Source organism: Amblyomma maculatum, chromosome 4, assembly GCF_055883805.1.
Source record: "Amblyomma maculatum isolate TAMU_Amacu chromosome 4, ASM5588380v1, whole genome shotgun sequence".
NCBI classification, from domain to species: Eukaryota; Metazoa; Arthropoda; class Arachnida; order Ixodida; family Ixodidae; genus Amblyomma; species Amblyomma maculatum.
In genome coordinates, this window is record NC_139347.1 from 34,277,655 (window position 1) to 34,302,960 (window position 25,306).

General features: G+C 50.5%; 1 protein-coding gene across 2 annotated transcripts in view; it reads left to right on the forward strand.

Annotated features, from left to right (window-relative positions):
• The window catches only part of LOC146190669 (uncharacterized), a 132,784-nt gene extending 109,580 nt beyond the window's left edge, over positions 1–23,204 (forward strand). For both annotated transcript variants that reach the window (XM_084601046.1, XM_084601047.1), the window contains exons 5-7: positions 123–248; positions 853–2,009; positions 22,931–23,204. In XM_084601046.1, coding sequence (XP_084457172.1) covers positions 123–248; positions 853–1,282 — 556 coding nt within the window. In that variant the 3' untranslated portion in view covers positions 1,283–2,009; positions 22,931–23,204. The remainder of the gene's footprint in view (positions 1–122; positions 249–852; positions 2,010–22,930) is intronic.
• The last annotated feature ends 2,102 nt before the right edge of the window (positions 23,205–25,306 follow it).

The window sequence follows — 25,306 nt, forward strand, 5'->3', positions numbered from 1 at the left end:
AGAACTAGAATGCATTGCGCAGTCTCTAGGTGAAGCTCATAAAAGAGCAACAGTATGGGCATAATGTGGCTGTGTGCGCTTTTTGGAACATGTTGAACGAAAATGGCGTGCTGTTTTCCCAGGCTCTTCGGCACTACGGGCCTGTGCTCGGCGTGCAACAAAACGATACCGGCCTTTGAGATGGTCATGAGGGCCCGCGGAAACGTCTACCACTTGGAGTGCTTCGCCTGCCAGCACTGCAATCACAGGTGCGTTCTCGAGATAACGTGAAACAAAGCAAGAGGGAAAGAATCTGGACCTGATCAGTGTATAGTGCTGGCAATCTGCTCGGCATGTGATAATGTAGTACGACGAAGTACTAGTGTAACGATGGCCCTTCATGCAATGAAGATGTTGGAGCTAAGGTTCTCATTAGGCCCTGTGCTGCATACGTGAATCTACTACGACACCAGCCACGCGAAGGCAGAAAGGCTGACGCGCTTAGATGTATGAGTCACGATACGTCCAGTCGGAAATTATGGATATGCCTTGTTCTGCGTAGCGCAAGTTAAAAGATTTGTCTGATCGTTACTTGAGGAGGTCTCGTGGTTGTCATGAGGGGACAGAAATAGAGAAATGTCAACAGTGCTGCGAAATTCTCCTGACATCTACATATACTATGGTGAGGCTGCCCAAACGTAATAAAAAATAATATGCCTCTGCCTGTGCCACTAAGTATAACGGATCAATATGTTGCGGAACTAGCCCATGTCTATAGTGCTTTTGTGAATTGTGGAATTAGTGCATTTGTTTTTATCTTGTCCAAGGGCGTCTTTTAACTCCTTTCCGCCTCTTTTTTTCCCCAATAATCAGGTTCTGTGTGGGCGACCGCTTCTACTTGTTCGACAACAAGATCTTGTGCGAGTATGACTACGACGAGCGGCTGTCCTTCCAGAATGTCCCGTTCCCGGGCCACAACCCCAATAGCCAGCAGCAGCAGCAGAACGCCAACAACTCGTCCACCCCCGGTGCGGGTGGCGGAGCAGGCGGCGGTGTCGGTAACCACCAAGGGAACAACCCCAACAGCAACAGCAACAGCGGGGCGACCGGCGCGACGACCAACAACTCCGGTCACCCGCCCGTCGGCACACCTCCGGGAAGCGCCGGCGGACCCACCAGCAACAGCAGCAACGCCAACAGCCTGCAGCGACTCAAGAGACACACGCTAGACAACCTTCCCGTACAGGACGACGCGTCCAGTGGCTACGGAAGCCCCGACTCGATAATGAGTGACGGCAAATGACCCAGGGACAAAGGCGGCCGCGGTCGGCACCACGCCGGACCCGCCGCCCTCGCCTGCAAGCAAGACTTGAGCTAATGTGCCGTCACAGCTTGGACATTGCACTGGGGCCACGCGCGCACGCAAATTTTCTGTTCGCGTGAAGTGCTTGCAGGGAGTTTCGAAAGGACGTCACGGCAAGCAAGTTTGGACACATGGCCGACCTATGAACTCCAAGCTGCAAGCCACTTTCTTTCTTCGATCAAGGCGTGAAGACATGCGAAGAAAGACAATAAAGAAAATGGTGTGATTTTAAAAACATCCCGAAGCGAAATGGGAAGATTAACATGGTCTGCCTTGTGACGTCCAGTAGATGTCTCCCCGTTGCCTTCATGGACGATCGACTACGGCTGGACTTTGGTGTGTTGACGCGTGTGTACATTTTGTTTGTTCTTTTATTTTTTTGGTGGCGCGAGTCATGTGCGGTACCCTGGTGACACAGCGCGCCATGTGCCGCTACTTTTTATGCTTTTCCGTCGTGATCTCGATGGTATGTCTACCGCGAGTGATTTGCGGTGTCGGACCAAAAGCGTTCTCTTCACTGGAGGTCTCAGCTTCGCCTCCTCGAACTGAGTGGGAGAGCCGAAACAGAGACGCCGAACAAACTGATGGAGTCAGGACTGTAAAGAAACAGTGCGCCGCTTCTTCTCAGTGGGACGTGAGGTCGACCACTTTTCTTCCAATGTGAATGGTGGGTGCTATTTTGCATTTTACGAGTGAACGTTTTTTCTGTTGTGTGGATGGCATGCTCAGTTGACTTTAGCTACATCGCCTAAACTCGGACACCGCCGTATGAACGGTAATGCCTGTGCTAGTTGGAGCTGATAAATATCGGTCATTGCTAACTCATTCAGTCTGCCATATTAATGAACTCTCTTCTCTATCCTTCCAAGTGTGCTTACCCTGGCACCTCGACGGGTAATAAAACTCTGCGAGTTGATTGGTGTATTCTAAGTCAGCGTAACACTTTTGTGCGAGCAAAGAACGATGCGGGTGTGACGTGGTTTTGTTTTACGAGGCCACACTACCGAATCCTGTCGCAATAATGCCTCTAGGATGACCAGTGATGAGCGAGCTCCTGCTAGGTACATTCCGTGTCGATTGGCTTTTATAGCACTTGTTTCCGTCGCCTAATCTCTAGAGGAGAAAATGGACATAAAAGGAGCAAGCCTCGTTGACGGTACTATGTTTGAACGCCATTGGATCCCCTGTACGAGGTTCCACACGCTTACAACAGAAGTGTGAATGGGGGCATTGGGAATGCTCAGTGAGGGGACAAGAACCAAGTAGGTGGTAGAAGCAGTATAGTGCCTCCGTAGACATATTCTCCCTGTGTAGGTATTTTTAGTGAGTGCCAGATAAGTGCTCTCGCGTCTCTTATGGCAGCCGCAAGGACGAACTACTGACTGCCGTTAGCTGCACCGCCGAGTGCGTGCACTGCGAAAGGGATAGAGGAAAAAAAGCACAAAAAAGAATCAAGAGGAAACGCATTTTGATGAAGAGCAGTCGTTAAAGGCAACACGATGCGGTAAAAAAAAAGGTAAAGAGAAGAGTGAGAGAAGGGCTGCGCTGGTCGCTGGGGATATTGGGGAAAGAGGGAAAACGTGGGCGGCTGGCCGGCTCCCGAGAGCGAGGTGGGGGAAGTAAGAGGTCCAACGGCTGGCGATCGAGAAAGAGCTCGCTCGGCCACACCGCCGTGCAAATCCCAAGGCAACCGATCCTTCCATTTGCGCCCCGCGGAAAACGCTTCTCGAGGTCCGTCCATTAGCCCGCCCCTGCACTTCTCTACTCTCCCTTATTTACCTAAGTGGCACGACGCGCGCGCGCGCGCTCACTCGCCCGTTCGCTCGTGCACTGGTGCATGAGGGGAACATCCGCAAGAAGATCGGAGACGAAAGGAAAAATAAGGATATGTACAGGAGGAACGAATGGGGATCGAAAGAAAAGCATGCGCTTCTCTTTCGGCGCTCTTACTGCACGCGTTTCGTTCCGTTCAGTGCTCGTGTTTTTTGCGGGTTGCGCGCAGTCAGCGACGTCGCCGTCGCTCGTTCGTCGACGTGTTCGCTGAGAGGGAAAGGAGAATGGGGAAGAAAGTAGGGAAGGAGGAGAGGCGCACTGCCGCCGGCTCGCCTGCTGGAACAAACAACTCGACGATGGTTTTTAGTGGACTTAAAAGGCTTTTTAGCCTCCCCGGCGGCGGCGTCGGTACCTCGCCGGAAGAGCCGTTCCCTCCATTAGGGCTCGCACCAGCGGCCGGCGCGCAACAGAGCGCCGCATTAAGTGCTTCGAAAAGGAAAGCATCTCTTTCGCGGCGCTCGCGCTCTCCTCTTGCTTCTGCCGCAGCTCGATAAAAGCAAGCGCGACGTCCCTATGGCTGATGCCCTCTCGCGAGTGCGTGCGTGCGCGCTGGCGCGCTTCGGTCGGCACTCTTCCCGTTTTTCCGAATGCTCCTTTCATCGCGGGGGTTAGAAGACGCACTTATTTTCCCCTCGTCCTCTCCCTGTCTCTCTCTCCACTCAGTTACTGAAAGGCTCGAGGTTCTGACTGAAGTATAGCCTTAGTGTCTGCACTTCGCAACTTTCTTTCTTGCATTATTTTCCTGCTTTTCCTTTAAAGCATTTTTTTTTGCTTCATTAGGAGCTTGCCTGTTGACTAATCCTGCAGCGGAGTTGCCTTGGCACTTTGGCTGCGACGGTCACTTAAAAACCGGGCCGCGGTGAGAGGCTTGGAAAGTGGAGGCTGCCAGTGGTGTCTAGAACCCGCGATTCGCTGACGTTCAGTAACGCATGATGTGGCTGGAATGGAGCTCGGAAATGAATTTTTCTATAAGTTCGACCGACTTCCGAGAGCTCAGCATGACTTCATCTAATGCGGGTACGGTCCAGTGATTTGAATCCTTGAACGCTGTTTATCTTTGCGATGCTGAACGCCGCTGCTGCTGCATTTAGGTTCAATGGGCGCTATAGCGGTGCAAATGGGACATCTCTCTTTCCACTAAAGTGACGATGATGTTCCTAAGCTGTTACGTGACAGAAACTGCGCCATGCTGTCAGAGTACACAATCACCCTCTTTTTGAATAGCCAAAGAATTGTTCCGGCTTTGCGATAACACGTTTCGTAAACGGCCAGGAACGTGTCTTTGTCTCCAGTCCGAATTCAGAGCTATACCAACTGCACAAGAAGCGCTAATATTGAAGCCAAGGCACGGAAGAACGGAAATGTAGCGACTAATTGAACCACATCAGCCAAATTAGTACTGAGAATAAACGGAACAAGAATTCACGCAGACAAGGGGAAGAGAGAACGGTGCCCCAGCCTTCTAATTCATTTACCTCTTCTCTCGTCGAGCAGTTACACAGTACTTGCTCGCATGTGTTATATTATAACCGCCAGACTATTATCGCTGCATTCATTTTCTAAGTCCGAGCTAGCAAATGGGTTGCGCAGGTCGTGTTCACTGTTCCTTGCGCATGTGCTTCTGCAGGTTTCGCATTGTTCACCACTGGTATATCAAACAAAACACTGTTAGCCTGGTTGGTCTTCATTATGGAGGTGAAAGGATGCAAACATCGTTAGTAATGCTACGTGCAACTATAATTCTGTCCGTCCTTATTTTTAGATGTGCCACACAGGCTTCGCAATTTTTTTTTTTCAGTCTGTTTTCTTTCGATAGCAGCATGTTACTTTCGGCAGAGAGAACGAAAAGGGAAACGGAGCACTCTACGGCTGTCGCATTTTGTTACGCCAGCTCACAAAAGGGGGGGGAGAGGTGATTAAAAACCTGGCCTTTTGAAAAGCCCATTCGACTAGAAAAGAGCCATTCGCTATTTTGCATGCGATAAAGCGTAATGCATATGTTTGTTACGAAGTAACCGACCCGTCACGTTTTCCTTTTTCTTTTTTTTTTTTTTTTTTTTTTTTTTTTTTTTCTGGTGGGGCTACTAGCTGCGGGAGAAAATCCGCAAAAGCATTAGCACTTGGCAAATCTCCTCCGTGCCATCTGCGCTCCTCTCACGAACGGCACGAAAAGGAGCCATTAACGCTCATCAAGAATTCAGCCAACGGGAGCGCGGCCGTATTATACGGCGCGCGTATACAATCGTTCTCCGAAGCGCGCAACCGCTTCACGGCCGCCCTGTGCGCTGTGTATCAGCTCTCGCGGCATGACAGTGGCAGTAAGCGGGGGTAAAAAAGAAGAAAAAGTGTTAGACCTCCCTCCTGGTCGCTGCGGCGTTATGCAGCCTTCTAGAAGAGCACTGCTCAGCGTGCTTGAAACGCATTTCGTAGTCCCGATTACTCCGTTCCCATCCGAAAGATATTTGCTGTAGTCGGTGTAAGTGCACGGGCAGCGGGGGTCGCAGGAGGTGGGAAGGAGGGCGAGGAGGGAGGGGGAGGGGGTGTCGGAGCTGGAAGCAAGAGTCCCTAACGAAGGCGAAACGCGCACCGACTACCAAAGCAGTTCGATTTCATATGGACATGTGACGTGATTGGGAAAACTGAAAGCCGGCGACACTATCGGGCCCTCGCAGATGAAGAAGCACTGCCTTTCGCCCTTTCCCATTTTCTTCTCCTACATCGGTCTCGCGTAGCAGGCATAAGCCCGGAATCCTCTCATCTCCCACCTCCTTTGCCCCCCTGTCCCCGTCAATTCTGGCGATGGCGGCGCGAAGTTGCAATCGGGACTGGTCATCGAAAAAGCTGCGTCCGTCCGTTGCTGGGCGCCAGCACCACTATTACGCGCCGCGTACACCCCGCTGTGTGAGACCCAGCAGGGAGCACGAGGATCACAGCAAGCGGCCGAGAGCTTGTCTTTTAACTGCAGCGAAGCGTAACGCATTCCGTCCCCGCCGAGTTATCACTTCGCCTCTGCACTCGGACTCCCGCAGGTCGCGAACCGACGCGCTGAGCGGCACGATTAGAACTGAGAGCTGGATTGGTCACCCTGACGAGAGTTTAGTTTACGCCTAAGATGACAGGATTGTGCTCACTTTAATATAAAAATGTCGAACGCAAGCCTCGGTTATTTGCGAATCCTGTTATTGCAACCGGAACAGTTATGCTTGCTCAGTCGTCTTGCTTTTCTTTATCTTTTTTTTTTTCTTTGTGTTTACTCTCAAACCCGGTTATGGTTGGATTGCAGGACACGACGACCGTCTGTGGTAGAAACGATACTAGAAGAGTGTAGGGAAGCCAATTGAAACAAGGCTGTGACCTACTAAGGCCATCACTGACCGATTCGCCGCTGCCCAGACCGCCGATACGGGCGGCAGATCCATTACTTATCAAACAGCTATCACTGAAGTGATGCGACGTTCGAAAAAGCCGATTTATTTGCGGATGTGCCGTAAGGCCTGGCTTCCACATACACGCGGAACTTCCAAGGACGGCACGATGTCACCCATATCCCCCTCTTTATATTGCCACCTGGCTTACCAGCTGGCAGAGAAAGGAGGAGGAGCTCGCGCAGTTGGGATATACGAGCGCTGACCACAGGGGATCAACTGAGCTGTCCCTATTTTGGATATTTGTGGCATATTTGGTGGAGGTGCTTGGTTTGATCCCCAGCACCATTTAAGAGTCTTGTAGCTTGAGACACAAGAAATCAGTCCAGAGAAAGTGGGCACAATCCTTCAGGTGCAAGTAAATTGCTTCAACAGCACAGTACCATTTCTCAATATGAGCGCGCCCGAGGCTGTTTGCAGCGGGGCGTATGCGCTATAAGCAGCAGGCCTACGAAGGGGCTTTTTGAAGTGTAGAATTATCGTTACCTCGGCTTTCGCTTCGGAAGATATTGACTTCTAAATCCATACTGTTTCGTGAGTCGTGACTCCTGGTTTCCATTAGCTTGTCTTAATGCGCGCAGTTTTGAGTTGCTTCACGCGACCCTTGCTGTCCGCGAGGCATGAAGCTCCCCTTTTGCACGAATTATGGCTCTCCTCCAAGAACTTCTTCTGCGCCGGAGATGAATGATGCTGCCACACACGTTGCTCCATATACTACAGCGGCAGCTCTATATGCTATATACAAGAGAGATCATATACGCGAAGAAAGCGAGGGAACGACCACTCGGCGCACTGGCAGGCGGCGTGTTGCCTCTTCCTCTAAAAGCAACGCGTGTATATGCCACGCTTGCACTGAGGCTTCAGTGCGAGGAGCCAGGAAGGAAGCGAAGCCCGGGACGACATCCGAGTTATATCTTTTTTTTATTATTATTTTGCTAGCAGACTGCTCCGAGAATGCGCTGTACTCGGAAGAGCGCCGGACAGCAGGCCTTCGCGGAGGCAAAGAGAGAGCCCGGCGCCAAAGAGCAGTGCGACGCGCAATGGGCTTCTTCGGGGAGGCGTCGACGGCGGGCGCCAGGAAATGCTGGCAGCGGCGGCTGAAAGCTTTGTTTCCTGCGCCCGCAGCTACGGCCCAGAGGAAGTTGTCCTCGCTCGCGTCCTTAGCGGGACACCGCGGCACACGCGCGCGCGAGCGCGCGCCCATTAACTTGAAAGGTATAGCGGCGGACGCCGCCTGTATATCTCTCTTTATACATTAGGAGAAGGCGAAGAGGGGAGCAGCCTCGCTACGTATGGGCCAAGTGTACGCCGTTGCCTCGCCTATACTTGCCTGCACATTTCTGCATTGCTTCGTTGGGCACATTTTTTCCCCCTTTTCTTTTTTTTCTTCAAAGTTGCTCCGCATGCAGCAGCAGGCAACGCGGACCGGAAAGGCTTCTAATGGAATCCATTATGGGAGCTCAAACAAGAGCGTCTATATGCTGCTCCTGCGTGGCGTCTCTCTCACTCAACGCGCCTCCGGCCTTCTTTCTCCTTCTCTCTCTCTTACTTTTCTGGGCATCCCACGGAGTGCATTACGGCAGGCCACGGCGACAGAAGTGCAGCCGGGCAGCAGCGATGCTGCTTAACTTCTACGGCTCAGAAGCCGCGGCATCGCCTCGTCTCATCCTCGAGAAACAGCGCTCTCCTTGTCGCGCCCGTCTCTTTCATTCCTCTCTCTGCGCCGTGGAGACCGGGCTGGCCCGCAGGAGCTTATCGGCGGCGCTCACCGGCCGCTGCAGTCATCAGCATGCGAGCAGCGTCGCTTCCTGCGTTGCGTGTGTACCTTGTCGAGGGGTGGCCCGGAGATGCTTGCACCCTGATAGCCTAATTGCGGTACCCTCGTCCCGTTCGCCTGCTGTTGCGCGCGAGCGCTAACGAGCGCCGCGGCGGCGCGCAGAAAAGGGAAGAGAGCGCGGCTCGCGAAGCAGCGGGGCAAGCCATGACAGCGACGAAGCGATGGCCATACTCCTGATGACGGTGCTCGATGGCCTCTTCTCTACCCCTTGCCGCATCCGCCTCGGGTGGACGGAGGCCTGCACGTTGTGTGCTTGGGGAGCATCGGCGCTGAAATATCCTTAGTCCACGGCAGCGCCTTTAACGCACGATTGTCCCTCGAGAGTAAAGTGCTTTTTTTAAATAAGCCTATAGCTGCGACCGTCAAATCAATCAAGATGTGCAAGTGCGATTTCTACCGGCACGGCAGGGTGCTGCAGCTGCAACCTTTTCTTTTATTTTTGTTTTTCGTTTATAACCTCTTCGTTTTATCGCACTGGCTTTCTTGAGACTGCAGCATTGAGGTATCTGGCTTTCGATCACTTAAGAGCGACGTGGGCGCGTAGCCGTTGCCATATTTTGCGAAAGTTGGGATGATGGTGACGGCGACCGACCAAGGTGCAGCGGAAGAGCTCCTACGGACGCTTGCGATGGCAAGTACAAATGGCGTGAGCATCCGAAACGGCGAGGATGTACATCGTCTCTCCAGCTGTGCTGACTTTGCGTGCGCTAAGTCCTTGCATCAGCACAGAGCCAATTGCCTTTTTGGGGGTGACCCGCTCGGCGGCGGGTCACTGTGGGGGAACTGCGGTTGCCTTCTCTTGGTCAGATGTTGCAGGTGTAGAACACCATATCTCTGCTGCCCGCATTTCGGCAAAAAAGTGCAGAAACTCGTTTACCATGAATTCTCTACTACCTAAACAATCCTTGGTCGTTGCAATAAATTCCAAGGCAATGACACCGCCATTATCCGCAGCGCAGCTCTGGGTCGCAGGAGAGCGTATACGTAAGAAGTTTGATTCTTAAAAATATCTGTGTGGTTCACAGTCAAGAAACTGACCTGTCAAGCAATCTAGAAAACTGATTAGTCTATATAGTCTATCTAGTTTTAATGGGGATAGACCCCTGTAACGTACTTCAACTACGCTTCGACTAGGTGTACTGGCTCTCTACATATTTATTGCTGGATGTAATTTTCGGTGGCAGATTTTGGCGTGCTTCTCATTTCCCTTGACATTTACGCCACTGCATCTCGCACAGCGTCGAATACAGCTCCCGGGCAATCAATTTAGCCGATCGCGGTCAGTTCGCTTCGATGTGTCAGCAGCAGAGAGGCAGCTTCCATCTCATCGAGCATTGCCTCGGCAGCCTTATATCGCCTTTACGTTGAGGCGCAGTTCTGCGCATCCGTCAGAGGCCCCCGCAGATACCGCACTAACTGAGTGAGTCAGCGATCCAGTTCCTCGACGAACCAGCGAATCCCGGAAGAGGCGCAGCGGGCGGCAGTAATACCGCCGACGCAAGTCGCCGCCGCGAAAGGGGTTCGTTATACCTGTGGTCCGTCATGGGCGGTACGGGTAAGGCAAGCAGGGATGGAGGCGGGCCGTGGGAGAAGGCCGATCCACGGTGCTAACAGCTTGGGAGGCCGCAATAAATTACGGTCACCGCCACTCGACGCCAATGCTAGGAATGGCGGCCTTACAACGTATAGTGGCGCTACTGTCGGCTTGGGCCGCCCTTTCCCCTCGCTTGGGCACTTTCCTTTGCTGGTGGCGTTGCAAGCTCCATAGACGATGGCGACTCCCCCCCCTCCTATTCCGCCGCAAAGCCCGGGGCTGAGAGAGCAATACCAATCTCACCGAGAGCTGTAATCCCAGTCGCGAGAGCTCATATATCCGCCGGAGCGGCCAAATTAATATGTATCGCGCCCATAAATCGTGGCTTGTCGTTGGAACTAGACTCGCTGCCTCACTGCGCGATGGGCAGCAATAGCACCTACATCACTCCCCCCCCCCCCCCCCCCCCCCCCCCCTATCTCCTTCATTTCACTGCCCGCTATTTCCATAGGACTCGCCCCTGCGGTTTCATTTCGCGTCCTTCTCCTTGGACACGGCACAAGTGACGAGCGGCTCCGGTCGTAGTGCGGAATGGGCCACGCTCAACTTCCTTAAGATGCGGAAGCACGAATTAGAAAAAAAGCGGACGAGAAGGGGCGGTGTCGCTTTCGCACTACATGCGTAATGCAGTGGCGCTCGGCGGTACCGCGCGTGCTTGCTTTGATGCGCTCTACTACGACCACCTCGCCGCGCGTCAAGTGGGCTTCTCCTCGCGGCTCTAACAGATCCTCGTGGCGCCAATTTCGCGCTAGAACGAGGCAGGCCCCTGTGTGCCGTCGCTGCTGGCCACGGTGTTGATCTTTCGAGGACGAAGCGCAGTAGTTGATAGGCAGAGCTGGCAGCAGCAGCAGCAGCAGCGCCAACGAGCCTCCGGGAAGTGATGCTGAGAAGGGAGAGAGAGAGACAGGAGCAGCGTGTGGGAGGGAGCGCGGCGGCACGGCGGAGGTGGCGAGCTGAGGGGTGCAAGCTGTTTAATTAGCGCCGTGCGCGACGAGAGAAGAATGGCTCCCGCGAAAACGGCGCGCTCGCTCGGGCGCTGCCGACGGTGTTGCCGCGCCAGGAATCCAATCAGCGGGCGCGGCGCGCGCGTCTTTGGTCGGTCGCTCAGACGTGAAATAGAAGGACGCACTGGAATGCTCTCGTCCCCGGCATGGCTCTGCCCGAGGGGGGTGGAGGGTCCGCTTAATCCGGATGATTCCGTTCGCCGCCGCGGGGTGGCCTTCTCTTTGGCGTTCGGCGCGGCGTGCGCGCGAACGCCCACGATCAGACCGTTAACACCGCTCTCTTCCTTCGCCTCTGAACCGAGTTTCCCTCCGCTCTCGGTGGGCCAGAAAACGCAGCGATACGATGGCTAGCTAGAGCAGCGTGTGTCCGAGGTACCTTGTTCCGTGTGTAGAAGACGCTTCGAGTTTGACCTTTTTATTTTTCCTCTCTCCCACTTCTATCTCGTTCCCCTATTTCCAACGCGCCGCTTTGTATGCTCTGATTCTCGTGAGATGTGGAGTGTTAACAAAGAGAGCAATTACCGGGCTTTTCTCAGCTCGCGTCGTCCGGTAATGAGGTAGAGTAGAAACCGTTAGCTGGCGTGATGACGAAATGGCAAAGAAAGAGCGCGTGGTATTCGTTTTTTTTTTCTTTTCGCTCTTTTCAACTTTACTCCTCCGTCCTCCTTGGTGAAGAGTGTCGGCTCACTTTTGAGTTTGTGCCTGGTCAGTCTCTGTTGTTACTCAATATCAAAATCCTTACTATAACCTTGCCTGACTGCGGGATGAGTGCCATGATGTTTTATTCCGTGCTATTTTTAAAGACGAAAACAAACACAAATGCCTATTTTTGTTCTTTTTAAAAGTCCATTACAACGGTCAGCTCAATGTCACTACAACCGTGAAGTCAATATTGACCATGTTTCTAACAAAGCTATGTACGGAAGCTTGCTTATCTTCGGCATATAAATAAATATGCACCGTAGACTGACTCGCTTATTAATAGAAAGTTGTTTAGAATGAAAGGAGGATTAAGCAGGAAATTATATTGCCTGTGGACTGGGTCCTGATGAGCCACTTCCGTTGAGACGTGCAGACCGAGAAATGAGATACAATATAAAATGCTAAAAGAAGAGACGCGCGTCCGTCAAAACGGTCAGGATGACAACGGCTTTAGCGACAGATAATCCTGTGGCAAGGCGCCTCCATCATAACTGGCGAACTGATCCGAACCCGAAACGCCCGGCAAGCCATACTAACTACAAAATCTACCGGTCCACGTATCCATACCTGCACATGATGCACTTGCACTAGCGGGCCATTTGGTCGCTTAACTGGGTGACGAAACCTTGAGATAAATATGAAAGTGAGAAATTGGGGAAGCTGCACTGTTACTGTGATGCAGATTGAGAGGATGGGGAAGAGAAAGGAGTTGGGAAGCAGGATTGAAGGTAGAAGCAATATGAAGGAGAGAACGTAGTTTCAGAAACACCCGGTTGCAGGAAAACAAAGGCCGTGTTCCTCACCATTCGCTTGGAGAGGGCAAGCAAGCGAGAGTAGGAGAAGGAGGACGGGCTATGGTGGAGGGAAGAGGGCACCGGAGGAGAGGGCCAGTGAGGCGGAGATGGAGGAGGGCGAGGCTGCGAGTCCAATCTGCGATGCAATTCCCCGGTCCGTCCAAAAAAGTTCCCAGTCCAATTTGCTCGCGCCTGCTTGCCGAGCGGGGGTGCTCGTTTCCACCCCTCGGCGCACGGGCCTGCTGCAGAGCTGCGCCGCTGCTCGCTTCTCCTTTGGTTGTGCTTTCCTTTCCGCGACTAAACTTTAATTAGCGGCGTTTGATTGGCGTTCCGCGGTCTCGGCAGCCAATCCAATCAAGCGGCGGCCGCCGCTGCTGCCGGAGGCTCGCTCGCACGTGAAATAAGATAGAGGCCCAGTTAATCTGCGGTCGCTCCGGGCGAGGCTCTGGTCACTCGGCGACTGATTGCCACTTGCCGCGCCTCCATTGGACGCCGGCCAGCCAGCCTCAGAAGGAGGAGAAGCAGCTCCGAAGCACGCCTGGCCCGCCGCTCTCACTGCTGTTCTCCCTTCGGACGCCAGCTTGGCTGTCGTTTGCTTGATTGCGTGGCGTGTGCCGTTGATGTTACACTGCCGCTTTCTTTAGCGAAGGGAAACGCAGCTTCCCGGGTTCGTCTACTAACTCTTCTTCCTCACAATCGTCGTCATGATTGCGAAGAACGCGGTCGCTGCAGAACTAACCTGTTCTCGCAAGAGTGCTCTAATGACCCTCTTATATACGGAGGCAGAGACGCGGATTGCGCTTCCATCACGGATTGTGGACGCCAGGTATCCATATGAAAAAGGGGTGGGACTGCTTCGTACTGTTTACCTTTTAATCTTATTTCGATGGGGGTGAAATATAAGGCGCCCGGGACCGTGCGATTTCAGTCCATGATGAAGAACCCCAGATGACCTTAATATAATCCGGAGCTCTTCCACTGTAAAGCGGCCCTCATAGCCTATTCCGCTTTGGCACATTAAGCCATACCATACCATACCATACCATACAATACCATACCATATCATGTCATGCGATACCGTACCATATTCCATACCATACCATGCCATATTCCATACCATACTGTCAGTGCACGTATAAGAATCCCAGATGGTCGAAATTTCCGGAGTCCTCCACTACGGCGTCTCCCATAGCCTGAGTCGCTTTGGGACGTTAAACCCGACTAACCAAACAATACCATACCATACCATACCATACCATACCATACCATACCATACCATACCATACCATACCATACCATACCATACCATACCATACCATACCATACCATACCTTGCTCTTGGCGCATGATAGCCTGAGTTGCTTATGCGCCAAAAAACCCCAATACAATACAATACAATACATACCATACCATACCATACCATACCATACCATACCATACCATACCATACCATACCATACCATACCATGCACACCACACCAAACCTTTGCTTCCTTCGCCTGCGTGTCGAATTTCCTCAACTTAGAGTACAGAGTTAGGACAACCCAGAGGGCTATGGAACGAAAAATGGTAGGGGTAACATTAAGAGATAGAAAGCGTGCAGAGTGGGTCAGAGAAATAACTCAAGTTACCGACATTCTAGTAGAAATTAAGAAGAAGAAATGGGCATGGGCAAGACATGTAGTGCGAAGAGAGGATAACCGATGGTCGCTTAGGGTAACAAACTGGATTCCAAGAGAAGGAAAGCGTAGCAGGGGGCGGCAGAAAGTTAGGTGGGCGGATGAGGTTAAGAAGTTTGCAGGGGTCAAGTGGATGCAGCTAGCACAGAACCGGGTTAAGTGGAGAAATATGGGAGAGGCCTTCGCCCTGCAGTGGGTATAATCGGGCTGATGATGATGATGATGAGAGTACAGAGTCGTCAATTGCAGCCATGAATGAATATGTCGCGTTGCGGCCAGCTACGACTGCGAGCTTGTACCGCTAGGCGAACGACTCGACCGTAGTTGTGCAGCTGTGCGCGGTCTTGTTTTAGACTCCGTCTATTATATCGCTGTTACTGGACCTCTGAAATGACGCAGAATTATGGGAGAGAGCCACGTACTGTTTCAGACACGTTCACGGTTAGATGAAAACGTATTGTATTCAGTGCAAAGCAAACTACGAATAACTACGAAAGAAGAACACGCATGCTTTACATTGGCATACGCTCATCAGCATGCTACATAACAGAAGTCAGCTTATGAGGATGAGCTGGTTCGTTCACCCTTGTTTCTTATTTACGCTGTAAGTCAGATGAGGACAGCACATGCCGTGGGTGTTTCGAAGCGTAGGATGTTTCTGTATAAACATCGCAATACCTGTTCTGACCGCCATTACTTCCATTTCGGGCGACGATCCACGCACCGGGTCTAATCATCAGATCGAGGTGACACCACTCGTGACCCCGTTTTCGCTTCGTGGCCCAATCAAGCGGAATACTGCGCTGCTTCGGTCGTCGGCACACCGGTCGCGCTTGGAGACCGCGTAATGCCGAACGCCTGGGAAGGGACCCGCACTCATGTGCTCTCTCTTTCACTTATACCTTTTCCTGGCGCTCCCGTCGAGTCGCCCGGGACCATTAATGGCTTCCTCATTACGTGACGCTCGGTCAAGCCGCTTATCGGCAAGAAACAATTATCGGGACCCCGTCGTCGTTGAAAGCATCGATCGGCATCCGCTCGCACGGCTATGGAAAATTGCTGGTGTCTCGTCGCACAAGCCGGCCCCGTTTTCCCAGGGTGGCAAAACGGTCGCGCAGCGGGGTGCGAAAGACGCAGGTATGACGCCGAAACGTGAAGCTCTTCTTATCGATACAGCTATATAAAAGCTGACAGTAGACTTTAGAAGTAGAAGAGCCTTGGTGGCAAAACATGTGAAAGGACATGCTGTAACGCGTGGTCACACAACTACTCTTGCGTAAATATAGCGCAACAGGTTTATAAAATCGCAGGTTTAGTCTAGCGCGCAGTATCGGATACCGATAATCTACTGGTTGAATTCAGTATGTGTAGTGTCCCAGAGATACAGTTGAGGAGCCGTATAGTGGAAGGATCTAGAATTAATAAACCCTTCGGGGGTCATTAACGCGCAATGAAATCCATAGCGTACCGGCGTTTTTGCATTTCGCTCCCTTTGGAATGTGGCCGTCGTGGCCGAGATTCGATTTCACGACCTTGTGCTCAGCATTAGAACGCCGCAGCTATAAAGAAGCCCTTGCGATGGGCGTTGCTTGCAAGTAGTCTCAGTTGCGGTGCGAGGCTATAGTTTAGTAATGATGATATATCATGCTATTTTATCGAATTGCTCTTAATGAGGAGCTTAACAACTTTGTTTCAAGGTTTCAGCACCTCCTAGTGCCACCTTACCTGGAGAGCTCTAAATATTGGTGTCAAAATGAGACATCATGGTGCATATTCCTTAGCAGCGGTTGCTTAGTGGCATGATGGTTCACCTCGTTGCGATGGTGCAGTGTTAGGTCCTCATTGCCACCGGGCATTCACTGCTTTTCCATTTGGTACGCAGCTTTAAATATAACTACTAAATCGGCTTCCCTGGGATAAAATGTGGGAAGATGGGCCTTTGACATCCCCCCTGAGGGCCGACAGAACAAACCACTGCCCTCTTGGCCAAGCAGCCCTTCAGCTACTAAAGCTATATCAGCATCACCATTATCATCAATATTTTTTACAGTGAGCCAGTCTCGGGATAGCGAAAACTTCAAGGGCGGGAACTGCGCGGCAGTCATTTCTTCCAGCCGAGTTTATGGCGTAAAAAATAGCAAGCATTTAACCGCATGATATGTCGAATAATTCAGTCTTACCAGGCTCGTTCAATAACCATGACCTAGCATCGTCATTATGCAACAGTTCGAGCGCTAAACCATAGACAGAAAAAATGGCAGCACCGGACGTGAAATGATGACGCCTATTTTCTTTCTTCAGCACTTTATCAGACCGGCGATTGAGTTTAGTGTTGCCAGATGAAAAGGGAAGGGTGAAATTATCATATTGTGTCCGGCGAATATTGCATAATTTCGTGACTGATGAAGCCATATAATTATCCACTGAATCATATATGACTTCAAACTAAATATTCGCATTTTGCTGTTCGTTTTCCAAATAACGGCAACAATTCATGGACCGTTTTACGCGCAGTATTTTCGGATGATGACAGACAAAAGTAGAAATTTGAATTCTTCTCTTGTAGGAAGCGCATGCGAGCAGCACGAAGAGGCGAAGGCATGCATTAGTCAAGAGTCAGTTATAGTGACTGTTACCCGGTGTGTTGCTCTGCGGTGGCTGTGACTGGGTTACCGTGTAGTGCTTGCACACTTGCCACATTTGTTAATTTATGGGCTTTGGCAGCAGAATTCAAGACCCGTGCATTGGCTCAGCGCTCGCATACCTTTTGTAAAACACATCACGTGGCTAGAGGTGCAGCTTGGTTCAGGTGTCACCACGTTTTGCGCAAGAGAAGTGCAATCTGTGCAGAAAAGAAGTATTGATTAGGCACTTTAATTTTGATAGGTTGCTTGTTTCTGCATAGCTACTTCGCAAGACGTAAGCGAAGCTGGTCGATGCTCACGGCCTGCTAATCTACAGTATGTAGGAGAGTATCCGCATGAACGTGCTGCCTGAAATGACATAGGGTATTTCGCAGTATCTATTCAGGCGTTTTTATATTGTACCGCTACGCCTTAAATCAGGAACAGCGGTCTCGTTTTGGCGTCATTTCCGATGTCGGATGGATTGATGTTACAACGTGTGATGAAATTCGATCGGATGGAGATTGCGACTGGCAAAGACTGCCACTTGATATTACAGTGCAGCTTCTGTTTTTTTTTACTACTTATATAGTCTGCATGCGCGGTACTTCGCGCATGGGAGTCTTAAGGCGGGTAATAATTGAAGATGAACTCTTTGACGCTTCGCGTTGAGTTTAGAATTCTACTTTTCCTTTTTTAGGAGAGACATATAGCAACAAAAGAATGAAATGTGAGAATAAAATAGGTTTTCTTGCCACAATATCGAAATTTTGAATGCCAGCCTTGAAGGGGGTGCTCGAAACGTTATTTCATGTGTTAGAAAAACGCAAAGGCGGAGTCTAATATATAGCGAAGCTTTTAAAATTTATTCTACGTTGTCATTTGCAGGGTCTGTGGGCTCAATTTGTTATAGCATGTTAAATAAAATTATGAAAATTCGGCTTTTGATGGTGACGCATTAACAGAGCGCTAAGCGTAGGACATATGAGGAGAGATAATCAAAATCAGTACAGCTGTTAACTATAATGGCCAGATCAGTTATGGACGTTTTATCGCAAAATTATCAGGAAAACATTCAAGAAGAACAATGACAGCTTCTTTGGTGACAGCAAAATATCGGGTGTCATAATCCCCCTAACCGCCCTCGTGCAAATGTAACCGCAGGGCGGGCAAATGGACACAACGAAATGTCTATGAAGTGGTCACAAAAATGGATGGTAATTTCGCCTGATCTCAGAATGCGAATTACCATCTCGGACAGACGATTTTTTTTTTATTGCGAAAGCAATACTACTTCCATTTTCAGCCCTTCTCGTAGCCGCGGTCGGTAGGCACGTTTGACCTTTAGTGACCGCAGATGGCTGTGACGTCATACAAGCTGCGAGGGATGGGCTACCAAGTCGAGTCGTCGGGTGGTGGCGGTCGATAGGCACGGTGCGCCGCGGATGAGATGATGACGTCACTGTGACGTCATTCCAGCTGTGAAAGATGGGCTACCAAGTCGAGTCATCGGGTGGTGGCGGTCGATAGGCACGGTGCGCCGCGGATGAGATGATGACGTCACTGTGACGTCATACCAGCTGCGAAAGATGGGCTACCAAGTCGAGTCATCAGGTGGCGGCGGTCGGTAGGCACAGCGCGCTGCAGCTGGAGCCGCGCTGCTACCGAGTGGAGGTGCTGCTGTCACCTCTTCTCTCGCAATTAAGAGGAAGAGGAGGAAAACGATGGGTATATAAATGCTCGCGCTTGTTCAGCTGAGGCACTCGAGTCGGTATGCATCCTGGTAAACAAAGAAAAGTCACGCCGTCTCGATGAAGCCAGGAAAAACTACAGTGGGCTACAGAGACAGATGAAGAACGGGAACAGCGTCTCGCTCGACGGCGCGCTCAAGATGCAGCTAGACGAGCGCGTCGCGCTTCTCTTGAATCGTCCTCAACCGGTGACGACTCCGAATGGAATGTAATGTACGCTTTCAACAGTGAAGACTCTTTGTCGACGTGTTCACTCAGCAGTCAAGAACGTATACGAATGCAACTAGACGGCAACGGAACTATAGCGTAGACATGCTATTATTGCTTTCGCAACCTGCCGGGCTTAACTAAAGCTAAGCCCCAGCTAATTTTTTTTTGCTTTATGTTGTGAATGAAAGTAAAGCAACTTGGGAAGGCATATCAAGGAAATGACCACCGATAACACACAGTTAGAGGACCAATGACGCCGTCATCTTCCATTCCCCTTTCCTTCTGCCTGTTATTTATATCGCATTTCAAGACGAGATTCACTAGTTAAATTACGCGGACTACTACGCGGACTACTTGAGCGCCACTGATATTTCAGTTTTCCTTCGACCCCTTCCGTGTCGTTTATCTCATCACCTTATTTTATTGGCTTCTTCTGTCTTTTCCGAAACCACATAGCGCCAACACTAACTCGAATACGTCGCAGGTTGTGCGTGCCGTTGAAATGTTTGCGTTGCGACGTTTATGTTTGTTTTCCTACAATTCAGAAGCCACTGAGCTTTTACTCTCGGCCTGGCACTGAAGCTCGAATAACACTCCGGTTCCTCAAAAGCTCTTCAGAAGAAAAAAATATTCTAAATAAGGAAAGGTCGAAAATCTTTTACCTTTAATATTTATGGATATTTGACGTTTTTGCGTTGGCTAGTCCTCTTAATTACGCGAGCTTAAGGGAAATTAGAATGTGTGGGAACGTTTGAAGAAGAATTTAGGTATACTATGCTCCACAAGCTTGCAGGTTAAATAAACATGGAAGGAAGCATTTTATTACCATGTACTCGGCGATTCCATAGGAGGAAGCGTAGTTAGTTCTCCTCGTGGTTCATGATCCCTTGAGTGCCTTTTCAAGTTATACGGGCAAGTAAAACAAAATTTGGTTCTCTAGTATGGCTTAGCTGCCCCCACCACACTCATGCCTGCAAGTTGATGCTACCACGAGAACTGAGCATTGGAACCTGCGAGGGCCGCCTGTCTCGCCTTGTAGCGTTACACACTTTTTCGACCTCCGTAAGTGCGCGTGCGGAAACGGCATCGTGAGGCTTCTTTGCCCGCAGTGCCAGGGCCGTGCGCAGAAAGCGTCGGAAGTGCTGGTGAGAGGAGGCTAAATGGAAGGACGGGACCGTTGAGGCGAGGGTGAAAACAGGAGAGAAGAAATGAGAGAAGCACTGACAGAGGGCCGGAACTACATGATTCTTCTTTCCTTTCGTTTCCTTTTCTTTATACCTTTTTTTAACGGTCAGGTCTGAATCGATTTCGGCGAAATTCTTGATAGAACGCATTAGTGGCTTTTTAATGGAGGCCCGAACCGGCGGACGGACAAGTGTTTTCCATTAGGAACACGAACTGCTGGATTGTATAAAAATTTAATGGGCCTCGCCATTGGTCGCGCGAGCGTGCGAACTCTAAAGCCTATATATGGGCTTGGCGCACCCGTATAGCGCGAGAGCGCGCCAGCGATCGGCTCCGGGAGCAGTCGTTCTGTGACTGCCAGGTAAAGTGCAACAAAGGCCAGGAAACGGAACGAAAATGTGACTGAGAGTGCACGGAGAAGAGTGGAAGAGAGAGGGGAGCAGGCAGTGGAAATGGGGGTAAGAGGCGCTAGAAGGTGAGGAAAATAAAGAAACGCTGGTGCCTAAGCGCAACCCGAGAATGTTTCGGCGCAGGCGACGACGAGGAGAGGAGTAAATGCAGTAGCCGTGAATCGCGAGGCAGCGCCGTACGCTTACGTGCAAATAAAAAGAGCTAGCGAAAGAATGGACAGAGCTGTACGGCCTGCTCTTCACCGCGCCGTGTGCGCCGGGCGCGCGGCGGGGCGAGACAAAGTGCCCTTTGGTTTTGTCTGCGAAAGGCGCGGCAGCGGTGAGTGCAAGCTTTTTGTACGAACCCTGAAAGCACTTAGCGGAGATAAAATATTGCGTATTTGGGACCGACCGAAAGCTGAAAGCGAATGAAATGTACGGCGGCAGCGAATCGGCAGAGCCTCGCGCCCAGCCGCGCGCGCGTGGTGCTGCGAGCGCTAGGCGTCGGTAACGGCTTGAAACCGTAGACTTTTCAACGCGCCACGGACTCTGGAGACGAGCTCTTGCTCCTTGTTTCTTTACTCCGTTGATGCGCTTTCGCCGGCGTTGCTGGCTCGCTCAGTCAACATTGAATGTTTTAGCGAGTGCGTTTATATATACTACTACTACTATAGATGCCCTTGTTTGTTCGGCGTGTAGGCAGGGGCGCGCCAGATGATGGCTCGGGACACGGGAGGCGAGCTGATCGAAGCTGCATTGCAGGGACGGCAGCCTTGCGTGGCACGCCGCGTGCGTCGACGCGTGAATGGCGTCAATAAACACGCTGTCAGATATTTTGTAGCTGCACTTGTTGAGAGCGTCTGTGAGACGCATCGAGGATGAGGTGGGGGACGAACAGCGCGAAGTGGAGGTAGGGTAGGTGGCGGAAAGTGGCTGGAGCATCTTGAACCGTCGGTGATGTCGGCGCATGCAAAGAGCGTTTATCACCGACGCGCGCGCACTCTCGGTACTTATGACCAGAAGTGGATGTGCCGCTTGGTGACGAACGCGGGTGCGACAATCTCTTGTGTCGGACGCTGCGGATTGCGGTTACGACACTGTGCCGAGAAGCGCGAGCTTGCAAGTTCACTGTTGTCCGATGACCAGGTAGTACCACGCGAGCGTCGAAGAAACGGTCATTCAGAGCCCTATGACAAAACTGAACAGGGAAATAATGCTCGCACATGAATCTCTCGCTAGTGTTCTCTCTCGCGTGCCTACGCTCTGCCGTTGGGCGGTGTACGATCGAAGGAACTATATTGGCCTTTGTGAAAAAGCTTACAGCTCAATGGTTTACTTCCGCGCTGCTCTCTATGGAGCGCTATCCATCGGACATGTTCGAAATGATTCTCATTGAAGAGGAGACTCGGACTCCGTCCTCGCCTCCCTCGAAAATTATGGTTTGGAAGAATGGTATGACAACCCGACTACGCGGCTGGGAAGGAAGCCATTAGGTCTCTTTATTGGTACAAAGGCTGCGTATATGCCGTGTACGCAGCTTTGAAAGTTGTGGCAACTCGAACAAAGTCGAGAGCTGTACATGTATAGCGCGTGTATAGCACAGCTCTGGAAACTGTTGGAAAGAGTAAAGTTGTAGAAACCTTCTGCACTAACACAAACGCACCTGCATTCCTTAGACTGAACTAAAAGGAAAAAAAAAAAAGAATAACGTTTCTCTCTGGGGATAGTAATAGTCATAATAATTTCTTTAAGATTTCATTGTGTTATAAATACTGCATGTGGCCGTGGTGGCTTGTAAGAAGCGGAATAAAGTTCTACGAGCGGCGGTGTGCGCGCAATGTTTTGTTTACTGCAGCCGGATTGAGATTTATAGCTGCTCCGGACTGTATACTTTAACGCACGATTTGTATAAAGGACAGTTCAAATATTTTCATGTATTATTATAAAGCGTGTATAATTTTACCTCTAACGCAGGGAGTCAGAGCAAAAAGAGCGAGTAGACATTAGGAGGATACCGACGAGCACTAATCTAATCGCTAATCTAGAGCGTTAAAGGAAGAATTCATAATATATACAGATCGATTCCAGTACTTTTTTGCTTGCCTTGTTCGAAACGCACTGCAGTCACCCAAACAGCCCATTTCACAAAATGCAGAACAAAATGATGAACGGGTGGGCTCGCATTTACACATGCTATAATGAGGCGTTTTCTTTTTTTAATTGCATATTTAGATAATTGCCCAAATTTTCTGCCAAACCCCGCACGTACGTACGTGTTAGAACTAATCTGCATATGGGTTTTCCATAAAAGCTTTAGCCGGGAGTGTAGCGTTGTGTGTTTGAATTTCGCAGGGCCATATTCGTCAATGGTTTCCCGGACCTGGGTGAACCACCCGCGTAATTTATTACTTTGCGTAAAGTTTATTGTCTCTCTCTCTCTTTCTGTCCTACAGTAAAGGAACATAATATATGTAGCAGAATGTGCCCCATCTACTGTGCCTGTACTTATAATCAGACAATGGTCGGTGTTTCATTTTCTCCTTCCCCTTTTGTTTTCGCAGGTGTACACGGCTAGTCTCCCCTCCTTCCCCGATGAACAACGCCGGCGACCTCAAGTCAGACTCTGGACACCCGCAAGTTCCTCAGCTGCTCTGGTCTTCGTGTCGACCCTTATACATACCTGTGTACATAGAACTCCGCCTGTAAAGTACGATACGATATCTGCTCGCCCGCCAACGCCGCCGTGGGATTTGTAAATACGCCCGCCTGCGCCCAGTCACACAACGGCGCTGACTATTGGAACCATTAAAAAAGAAAAGATGTGTACAGTCATTACTCTGACGTTGTTTGTGTGGTGCACTTCTTTAAGACCTGGAAATCGAGGCTACCCCTCGGATTCGGTCGAATGGTTCTGACGAATGGGAGCGTACAGGTAAGAAGCTCGCTCACGTGCAAAATTGCTGAGCTGGCTTGATTGTTCTGGCTCAGCGTAGAGCCCGGTACAGGGGCTGTTACGATAACAGTGTAAAAATAAATTGGCGACGTCGCTGCTGTGGCAAAGGGGACGACAGCAGCAAACCTGAGGATAGATTTTATGGAGTGCATATAACTCCAAAAACAAGAAAAAAAGAAGGTTTCAAGACGCAACATTGCGAGAGAAAAAACAAACAAACAAAACAAAAACGAAGCACATTTTTTAAAAATGTTTTCTTTATTTGTGCTAAAAAAACAGTACACGAACAGTTTTTTCATGCTGATAGAAACAAACGTTTCCAACTGCCATAAGTGTTCTCAAAAACATCCCTGAGTTGTTTCTTCTCCTAGACGTAGCCAGTCGGGTCAGATCTCCCGAATTTCTGCCGTGGCTTGTTCCGCTATAAGAATCGCCTATTCTCGTATATATTTTGTGTAGCGAGTAAGACGTCATGCATCTGCAGGCTCGAAAACATTGAAGGAAAGCGCACATGGTTTGCTTCATTTCGTTGGATGTATGTCACTCATGGACGAATACACCCCCCCCCCCCCCCTTTCCCTTTTTTTTTTTTTTCACTTTCCTTCCCGACATCGACTGGTATCGGCCAGGGACTGGTGCCCCTGATAAGATTAAAGTTGGGCCACGTAGCTTCGGCTGGCCTCGCCAAGCTATATTTGGAACGGGGTAGATGACCGGACTAGGACCCTGCAGCTTGGAGTGATCAGCCGCGGCCATCTGGCCCACAATTAATCTTATCAGGGAGGAGGACTTATGCCTTGTAAATTTGCATTTGGATCTCCAAAAATGTAAATGGGCCAGAATGTGGTGGGGTTCAGCCTCCCTACAAGGTTGGAGGAGGCCGGGGGGAGGAGGGGGGGGGGGGGGGGGTACGAGCTCTGGTCTACTTAACCCATCCCCCCTAACCCTTTTTGTTACGGTAAGGTATAGGTACGCACGGCACCCCGGGAAGCTACTGCGTCCACGCGAACGTAACATGATCACGGCACAGACCTTGATGTATTCGCCTAATTAAAAATCCCAATACTCACGACCAGCCTTCCGGGGGAGCCGCCGTGCAACTGCTGCTTTCATACAATGATATTGGGGAAATAAGGCGTCCTGCACGTGATAAAGTACATAGAACTGTCACGGAACAAAGCAGAAATTTGCCCAAAATCACGTAATTAAAAAAGCGTGCAGATTTTCCCTCTCTCTTCTGCACATCCGCGGTTCTCAGGGAAAGGCATCGAAGTTTAGCACGCAGAAAATGTCGGACAGAGGAATAATAATCATAATAATTGGTTCACAGGAAGGGAAATGCGCAGTATCTGTCACACTTGTTTCTTTGGACACCTGAACCGCACCGTAAAGGAAGGGAGGAAGGTGGGAGTGAAAGTGGAAAGAGAAAGAGGAGCCGTAGTGGAAGGCTACGGAGTAATTTAGACCACCTGGGGATCTTTAACGTGCGCTGACATCGCACGGACACCTCTTCGTTTCGCCTCCATCGAAACGCAGCCGCTGAGGTCGGGTTCGAACCCTGGTCTCCGGCACAGTAGTCGGGCGTCTTACCACTGCGCCACCCCGCGCGCTTACCACTGCACCACCCCGGCGGGGCTGGGATAGAGGAACGTACTCAAATTCCTCATAAAATGGAGCAAGGGCTATGAATACAAGGCTGCGACTTCTTTCTCTAAGTAACACTAAGCACATACTGAAGGTCTGCGTCAATGAAATACACCATTCTAGACACGCACACACATACAAAAAAACCTTACTTGCTTCCAAAAGATTTTATAATCCTAAAATGGCAAGAAATGAGGAAAAACAAAAAACAAATTAGGGCGTCGCAATCTCCGCCGTTTTCGGAAAGAGAAATGTGGTAACACAAATCCTTCTTTCCCTCGGATCCCTTAGCCATTCACATCTGAACAGTGATCGCGGAGTATGTCATCCTTGACATCTC